The 9,657-nt window shown below is 44.2% G+C and overlaps 1 protein-coding gene across 1 annotated transcript in view; it reads left to right on the forward strand.

The window, feature by feature from the left end:
* Positions 1-426: 426 nt before the first annotated feature.
* The window catches only part of DCLK3 (doublecortin-like kinase 3), a 19,167-nt gene continuing 9,936 nt past the window's right edge, over positions 427-9,657 (forward strand). The window contains exon 1 of the mRNA XM_008583967.1: positions 427-2,166. Within this exon, the coding sequence (XP_008582189.1) occupies positions 427-2,166 (1,740 nt within the window). The remainder of the gene's footprint in view (positions 2,167-9,657) is intronic.

The raw sequence follows: 9,657 nt of genomic DNA on the forward strand, positions 1-9,657 counted from the left end.
CACAGAGTCAGGCTTCACCTTGAGAGGGCTCCCCGGTGTGGCCCATCCTGGGGGTCCCTGTGAGGCACAGAGGAGTCACCTCAGGCTCGGTGCTGACTCTGTTCTGCACTCCTGGTCCCTCACAGAGGAGACCGGGGATTAGACCTAAAGTATCATTTCAAGCTGACCCTCACAGACCACACGAGTACACTGCAATACTAGAATTAGGAATCTTCAGGAAAGTTTTGGTGAAGGCCAAAAGGCTCTTTGAACCCATCTTGCCTAATACTCTGTTGTCCTTTTCCTGTTGCAGGACATCGAGGCCCATGTGACCATTCACTAAAATATTTAAGCTCGAGAATCACAGAGCGGAAGCTTCAGAGCTCCTGGCTGCCTGCTGGACGAGGGAATCTGGAGAAACCATTCTGGGGCCCACACAGCTCTGTCATGCCCTTGTTCAGCCCTCAGAATGGCCTTCACCTGGCCCATGCAGAGAACAGCCCGCTGAAGCCCAGGGTGGTGACCGTGTTGAAGCTGGGTGGGCAGCCCCTTCGGAAGGTCACCCTGCTCCTCAACAGGCGGTCGGTGCAGACGTTCGAGCAGCTCATAGCAGACATCTCAGAAGCCTTAGGTTTTCCGAGATGGAAGAATGATCGTGTGAGGAAACTGTTTAACCTCAAGGGCAGGGAAATCAGGAGTGTCTCTGATTTCTTCAGGGAAGGGGATGCTTTCATAGCCATGGGCAAGGAATCATTGACATTGAAGAGCATTCAGGTGGCTATAGAAGAACTGTACCCCAGCAGAGCCCGAGCCCTGACATTGACCCAGCACAGCCGGGTCCCTTCTCCAAGGCTGAGAAGCAGGCTTTATAGCAAGGCCCTGAAAGGGGCCCACCACTGTGGGGAGACTGAGGTCACCAAGAGCTGCAGTGAGGCTGCTGGGTGCAAGGCGGCCATCAGGCCCCAGGGGAAGACCCCTGTGGAGCCGGAGCTGGAGGACAGGGTGAGGACCCAGAAGAAGTGGATGAGGGGGAAACGGGAGCCTGAATCTGGCAGCAAGCTGCCCAGGGAAGCCACTCTGGAGGACAGGCATGCAAGTGGGGAGAAGCACCTGGCAGTGGAGATCGAAAAGACCTCAGGTGAAATCATCCGATGCGAGAAGTGCAGGAAAGAGAGGGAGCTCCGGCAGAGCCTGCGGAGGGAGCGGCTCTCCCTGGGGACCAGCGAGCTGGACCTGGGGAAGTGCCAAAGGTATGACGTGGAGAAGCTGGTGAGGACGAGAAGCTGCAGGAGGTCTCCTGAGGACAACCCTGCAGGTGGGGAGGAAGGGTGGAAAGGTGACAGCCACAGGAGCAGCCCCAGAAATCCCACTCAAGAGGTGAGAAGACCCAGCAAAAATGCAGACAAGAAAGACAACAGAGACCCAGAGGTTCAGGAAAGCCAGACTCGGGGAGCAGCCAAAGCCAAAAAGGACCTTGTGGAAGTGCCACCAGGCACAGAGGAGGGGCCAAGGGAAGGGAAGAAAGACACCAGGCACGTTTGCAGGAACAAGCATGCCGGCTGGCTCCTAAGAGAGCACCAGGCTGACTCCGAGAAGCTCCCCAGGGCCCGAGGGGAAGAGCAAGAGGCAGAGAAGGAGAGAAAGCCATGTGTGTCGGGAAGGAAGATGGCTCCCAGAGATGACCAACCTGCAAGGGTAGAGAAGGAGCCTAAGACAAGGCCAGAAGAGAATAAACCAGAACGGCCAAGTGGCCGGAAGCCGCGGCCCATGGGCATCATCACAGCCAGCGTGGAGAAGCACTATGAGACTGGCCGGGTCATTGGGGACGGCAATTTTGCCGTAGTGAAGGAGTGCAGGCACCGGGAGACCAGGCAGGCCTATGCGATGAAGATCATTGACAAGGCCAAACTCAAGGGTAAGGAGGACATGGTTGACAGTGAGATCTTAATCATCCAGAGCCTCTCCCACCCCAACATAGTGAAATTGCATGAAGTATACGAAACAGAAACGGAGATCTACTTGATCCTGGAGTACGTGCAGGGAGGGGACCTTTTTGATGCTATCATAGAAAGTGTGAGGTTCCCGGAGCGTGATGCTGCCCTTATGATCATGGACTTGTGCAAGGCTCTAGTCCACATGCACGACAAGAGCATCGTCCACCGGGACCTCAAGCCAGAGAATCTTTTGGTAAGCCTTAAAGCCCTGAGTTTGCTACTATGGGAGAGGGTGATTTTAAAGTATGGGATAAAATAAATATCAATTGCTTCATACTCATCTTTACATGCTCATTACCTTTATGTTATTTTAATGTACTTGTTCCAGTATTTAAAACTTTGGTTACAGTTCATAAGTTGCTGAGATAATTGGTTTTGATTAAATTATTGGAAAATAAACCTTCCAATTTAAATAAAATGGAAGGTCTTTTCTCATTCCTGGGAGACAAAAACTTTTGTCTTGACAATGACCATGTGGACTTAATTTCTTGGGCATTTGCTAACCCTCTGGCCTAAGTACGGTGGTGGTGGGAGGGTGTATACTGGTGGCAGCTTCCCCTCTAGCCTTTTGGTCCACCATCCACCCTTCTGCTGAGACACCCCTCTGGCCCTTTTGAAGATAATGCTTTGGCAAGGAATTTAGAAGGTACAGTGCTGCGGGGATCTGTGTGTGGAGTGCATAAGAGGCTGGACTTGGAGCCAGATGACCTGGGTTTGAATCCTGCCTTTCTTAGTTGCCTGCTCTAGGATAAGTCCTTCACCTCTCTGAGCCTTAGTTTTTTCACTTACAAAAGAGAAATAGTAATAGAAACTGTCTTGGAAGGTTGAGCACAGATCGAGCATGGGAAAGAGAAAAGCAGCCTCTGACAGCTGGGAGCTGGGCTGGCACTCACGGCTCGGTGGTGACATTCTCCTGTGGAACATAATTTCACAGAACACCGATATCAGACAAGGCCATGATGTGGCCTTGATGACCATGATGGATCAGGACAAAAGCAAGACCCCTTTGTAATAATGTTCGAATGCAGATAAAACACAAATATTGTCCAAACCACAAATATGGTCACATATCCCTTTCTTTTTGGACTACTGTGAGTGAGTACCTTGCTTCATATCTCCCACCTGTAAATAAAAATTAAGATATCCAATCAAAGAATTACCCCTGCTTCCTGACACCATCTGATCCAGAGCAAAACCCTGCTTTCTTCAACCCTCCCCCAAATCACCTAACACAGCACAAATCCTATACTAAATCTTTTAAAACATCCTCTTACTGAGAGGCCCAGTTCCCAGTGGTGTGCGTTCTCCCATGCTGTGGTAAGTAGATCAACCCAATGTGTTTGGCAACAGGTGCATTCCTGGTGGTCTTTGCTAAGACAGCATATCTCACATTGTCACTCTCTGGAACATTTATCCCACTTTCTTCTTCATAGCCCTAATCACAACTTGATACATTCTATATTTACTTTTATGTCTTCCTTCTCTTCTTACTGGAAAGCAAGTTCCATGACTGCAGGGACTTTGTTTTATTCAAACTGTACCCTGAAACCTAGAACAGTTCTGTCACATGGCAGACATTTAATAAATATTAGTCGGAGGAATGGATGACGACCATAACATGCTGCCTGGGAAATAGCAAGCATTCATCATCATCACATTAAAAACAACTCTGATATCAAGGTGGATACCACGAGTAAGCATTCAAAGCCAGATTGCTGCAGATAAAGCAATAGTGAACGAAGACAGTGATCTCAGTGAGCCCCAGTTTTTTGGGGGGAACTGGGATTTAGCCTGTTTCCTTTAATGTCCATGGCTGTAGACCCAGGCTGGAAACATCATCCCTGTGCATTTACCCGTCTGTAAACTGCTCCCACAGCAGAGTTAAACACTGAGTGAGTCAAGCTAATTATCTGGTGAAATGAGGTCTACGTTGACCATAAGTCAAGCAACCTTGTTTTAAAAATTTTTTTAAAAATTCTTTTTATTTTCACATTTACTTGTACACATTTGTGGGGTGCAGTGTGTTGTTTCAATACCTGCAAGTACTGCACAATAATTCACTTAGGGTAATAGTTTTGTGCCCATTAGTCCATCACTTCTACTCCCCTAATCCCTGCGCACCCCCATCCCTGGCCTCTGGTAACCTTTGTTCTACTCTCTACTTCTATGAGAAACACTTTTTTTTTAAGATTCCACATATGAGTGCGATCATGTGGTATTTGCCTTTCTGTGCCTGACTTACTTCACTTAACGTAATGGTTCCCAGTTCCATCCATGTTGCTGCAAATGACAGGATATCATTTCTTTTTATAGAGGAATAGTATTCCATTGTGTATACATATGCCACGGTCTTTTTATCCGTTCATCCATTGATGGACATTTAGGCAATCTTGTTTTTGCCTAACTTCATAGAATTGTAGAAGTAATTTGACTAGTTGAATTACCATCAAATAACTCTTTCTTTGAAAAAATTTCGTTTTCGCCTTAGTTGGGTGTCCTTGTCCTTTCTCCACTTACTTTTTGATTATTTCTGTTTTTGGGGACAGAGCCCAACTGTTTTCCACGTGTGATGTGCTGTGCACTGTTTATTATGGACACTTTGGAATTGCAATAGAGCAATCTTCTTTAATGACTCTCTGTTGTTTTCAACAAATTGCCGAAGGAATAGAAATTCTGATTGGAGGCCTGGGTAGGTCCCATGGGCTTAACATTTCAGGCATGTGCCTCCTAAGGCAGTATAACAGTTATACAAGTTCTCGAATATGTGGGATGAGATCATTTACGCTATAGGATTGTTTTCTTCTGGAGATAGTTAACTTAGCTTGCATTTTCTAACAAGGTACTGGAACCAATCTGTTGAGTTGGCTCATCTCTTGGGCAATAGAGGCTCTCATTTGTGTGAAGGGTCTTCCTTGTCAGTGATTTTTAAAAGAGAGAAAGTCAGCACCGGTTTAGATTGCATGGAGAAGGTTGCTTGAGAAAGTAGAAAAACTGCAAGGAATACGTTTCATATAGACAAGCTCATTGCCTCTGAAGAGTCATTGGGCTATTCTTCATGGATTCAAATGTCAGAACACTTCTTTGGGGCAATGAAGTGTGTGCGTGTGTTGGGGGGGAGGCAAACTGAAGAGCAGCTATAATTTTTCAGTCTGAATACATGAATTGCTGTTTATTGGTGTTGATCCTAATTGATATTTAGACCTCTTTCTCTTTTTCTGATTTTGAAGAATCCCTGCCATCCCCTTTCAGATAAAAAATCTTTTTTTGTGGTGGTATGGCTTCTTTAGAAACTGCAGAAAGCTACATATTTGAGCCATGTTTTGTAGAATAAGTTAATACATTTGCTCTCCTGTGGATAATTTGTCAGCTTGCATTTATCAAAATGGACAGGACTGTCACATTAATAAAACACGTTTGTCCTTTTTCTGTGTGTGTAAAGTTCAGCATATTATTATGCCAGAAATCTAAATGTTATCTAATGTCAGTGCTTTTTGGTTTTTCAGGCAGAGATGAAGATAATGTTGGATTTGATAATTGGCTCATTGTCTGGGTTTAGAACGATATCAGGTCTAAACTTGCTGATATGATAATTACATTGTAAATTTGTTTGGTCTTCTAAGATTTAATATTAGTAAATATCACCATTGGTGACTACTGTCCATCAATTAATGCTCTTCAGTTGCCTTCAATTTAGTGTATTGCACCTGTATGGTCAAACCCACTGTTTGTTCCTTTAACAGATGGCTGTTGTCCCTGTTAAAACCTGTCTTTGCGAAGATTAGGAAAGTGATTGTGTTAGAACTAACTTTTGATTACATGGCTGATTGTAACTGTTGCTGCTTTTAGAGACTTTCTGAATGTGCTAAAAGCTCTTAATGAATATAGCAAGCTTATCATATTGTTTTAATCAACAGAAATATTTATATATGATAACTGGGCCCTAGAGTAGAATTTTAGGCCTATATTACTATTTGTCTATTTCTAGTGATCACATATCCTGAGAAGATGCTAGTGTTTTTCTTCCCTTAGGGTTAGTTAGACTCCTGAGATCTTGAAAAAGAAGTTTTAATTACGGGAATTTCCAGCTTGCAGAAATATCAGTGTTAATTGCTTCTCCTGCCAGTATGTGCTCCCTCAGAGGGGTTGGAATATGCCTCGTGGTCTTGGCTGGGCCCTGGGGAACAAGGGAAGGAAGCAGGCAGGAGCGAAGTGACGATGATCAGAGCAGCTCACACAGGATGGGAAGTGGACAGGCCAGGTGTTTATAGCAATGTCCGAGATATTACATCTGCAAGAAAGCTGGGCCAGTGGGGTGGGGAAAGAGACTGAAGAAGTGTCAGACATGAACAGGGTCATTTGGGAAAATCTCCCCCAGAATAAGGGGAAGAGAAGGATGGATTCCTGCTCTGGAAACTGGGCTGAAAGGAATGAGTGGGCAGGCTGCTGTGCCTTAGCTGACATGCAGGGTTTCATTTCCCTGATTCCCCCCACTGCCCCCAGCCCAGGTGTTGCAGCTCTGGAGTGCTTGGAGCAGAGACCCTTGGAATCAAGGGGACATGGTGATGGGTGTTGTGGGGACAGGTCATAGCTTGGCAGGGGACAAAGGTGTTGTACGCTCTTTCTGGCCTCTTGGTTCTAGGAAGGAACAGACTTGTCTCGATTATTAACTGCCGAATATGGCGATGTCCCCAAGGGTGGCAAGGAAAGTCTAGAAGAATGAAAAGAGGCCCAACATACTTCTTGCACATTCTCCCTCTAAAATACACCTTTGCAATCATTTTGTTGACCTTAATTCCCAAAGTTCTTTTTCCACTTCTACTTGGATGTACAGGAAGGGCTCACTGATGACTGCTGTGTTAGTCAGTGGTGTGTTAGTCTCCCTGGTCAGCAAGTCTTCTCTTCTGCCAGCTCTGATTTCAATCTCCTTTCCCTTTAGCTTCTGAGACATAGATGTCCATGTCTTCTCTCTAATGGTCCAAGTATTCATGAATGCATTTATATACCAATCACATCAAATAAAAAAGTGAATTACAACTAGGAAGCATGTCTTAAGGTATACTTAATAAAATGAAGAAATATGGATTTCAGCAATAACATGAAATCAGTGAAGAAAAAGTGTAGTGATACAGGCCTTTAGATCATTGGTAAGTTTTGATCAAGTCAGCAAGAGTACTGTTATATAGGAGATAGAATTCATCTGGAGAACTACAGGGTAAATTCTGTCAGGAAACATTACGACTTTAGGTTGATATCAGTGAGAGTGACTCTCAGTATTCATTTCAGCAGTTTTCAGGAATATGGAAGTATCTATATACTCAATGAACCTACATATTGTCCAAGGTTTGCCCACATGGCCAGAGGTTTCAGGAAATTTCTTAAAGTTGTCAAAATTGTAGATATTGGGTCATTTTGATGATTGAGGTTTTCTTTCGCCTATTAGTTCCTTTTGAAACAACAATCTAAAAAAGGATGTCTGATAATTTACTCTCTGCAGTAAATTATCGACAACAAAGGCAACTTTAAAGCATAATTCATGTTTTTCAAACCTGGTGACTGGTCTAAAACCGTGACTTCATTTCATCAAGGAGTCCTGGAATTCATTTAGTAGAGGTACATAACAACCATCTCCTATTGTCCTCTTAAAACCTGTGTTCAGGTGTGTTCTCACCTCTCTGAGAGTGTATTTTTGTGAGTTGTTTGAGGGACTAAGATTAAGTTTCTTAAAACTCTTTATTTAAGCTGAGGAAGCAGCTCAGTAAATCTCTTCAAAGAGTTTCTGAGGTCTGAGGTCTACTTGTCTAATTGCAGTAACATGAAACCCTCAGGTTCTATTTCCTCTTCGTCCAGCAGCCCATGTGTTAGGGGTTATATAAGGTTATGGAGAAGGGGAAGGAGTGAGGTCCCTACTGCTGTAGTCCCAGCAAGAGATGGTGGTGGCTTGGTCTGGGGGTTGCAGTAGAGGTGGGGAGAAGTGGTCATCCTAAGGGTAAAGACAGGACTTATGAATGGATTGAATGTGTGGATGAGGGAAGAGAGGTCTCAAGGGAGGCTTATGTTTCTGACCTTCAGCTCGGCCAGTCGTGGCCCCATCTTTCTGATGGAGGAGGTGGTTTCAGCACATTCATGGAGATTAGAGCCCAACTGAGTTCAGGATAGGATGGAAGGTGGGAAACTGTAGACGTCATGTACAGACACCATTTGTGTGTGTGTGTGTGTGTGTGTGTGTGTGTGTGTGAAGGGAGGTGTAGACAAAATGAGGGTTGTGTTTTTTTATGTTGGGAGATATGACAGTATCTTTATGTGGTGATGGAGCCATTCACTGGGAGAGGAGAGGGTCAGGGTGAAGTCAGTTTTTGACCTCATGAGTTTGAGATGCTCATCAGATCACAGACTGAGGTCGTGATGTGAAGTGTGTTGCGAAATATGAGGCTGTCAAGTTCAGCCCAGGAAACACCTATGGTTCAATGTCCATTCCTTCATCAGTGGGGCTGGCCACCTCTGAACCAAACACTGGGTTAAAAAGACTGTAACAGAGCAGCTTCTATGCTCAGAGCTGTCATTGGCTTCCTGCCACATTCAGAATAAAAGCCAAGTTCATTTCCAAGGCCTAGAAGGTCCTGAGTGATGTGGCCTCTGTCTTCCTCTCAAAGCTCCTGCCCAACCACTCATTCCTCACCCACTGCGCCCCTGCCCCTGCTTGCTTTTCCTGCATTGTGCCAAGCATGCCCCTGGGCCTTTGCACTTGCTGCGTCCTTCATCTGAGAACTCACTCCTTAGATCTTAATATGGCTCCTTTCTTTCAAATGTTACTTCCTCAGTGAGTCCTTCCTTAACCACCCTATTTAAAATGCCAAGTCCTGCCACTGTTAATCCCAGCATTGTCCAATAGAACTTGCTCTGATGATGGGAATGCCCTATATCCACATTGCCCAGTATGGTAGCCATTAGCCACATGACCACTTGAAACCAACCTTGGGTGTCTGAGGAACTGAACTTTAAATTTTACTTAAAAATAAATAGCCAACTGTACTAGACAACACAGCCTATATCCCACTTTTTCTTTTTCATAACACTTACCACTGTTTGACATTACATATCTATTTGAATATTGTTTATTAATAGAAAAGAGGCTTCATAAGAGTGGGGCTTAATCTGTTTCATTCACTACTCTATTCCTGATACCTTAGAAGAGTGCCTGGCACATGGTGGGCATCTAATTAATATTTTAAAAATGAATCTGAGATGTTAATTAAGTAGAAAAAAGATGGCACCATATGTCGATATATAGATACCAAAGGCACGTCATAGGCATGTCATATGACAGGTCCCAGGAAGACTTTGTCCTCACAGATTTTTTTCATTATTTTGTATTATGGTATCTTGTGCTGTTGAAATGTAAATTGAGCAGTATATGCATGTATTGAAACAACACACTGTACCCCACAAATATGTGCAAGTAAATGTTAAAATTAAAAAAACAAAAAGAAAAAAAAAAGAAATGTAAATTGATTTTGGTACTGGCATTTTAATGTGAATTGGTTTCTAAGATCATTTCAGTCCTCGTATCCAGTTGAAAATAGACCTTGGAGGGAAAGGTAGGAGAAATTGTGAAGAATCAAGAAAGAACTTGGTGAATGAATCAATTCACACACATACATACACACACACACACACACACACACAC

This window comes from Galeopterus variegatus, unplaced genomic scaffold, assembly GCF_000696425.1.
Source record: "Galeopterus variegatus unplaced genomic scaffold, G_variegatus-3.0.2 Scaffold3106, whole genome shotgun sequence".
NCBI classification, from domain to species: domain Eukaryota; kingdom Metazoa; phylum Chordata; class Mammalia; order Dermoptera; family Cynocephalidae; genus Galeopterus; species Galeopterus variegatus.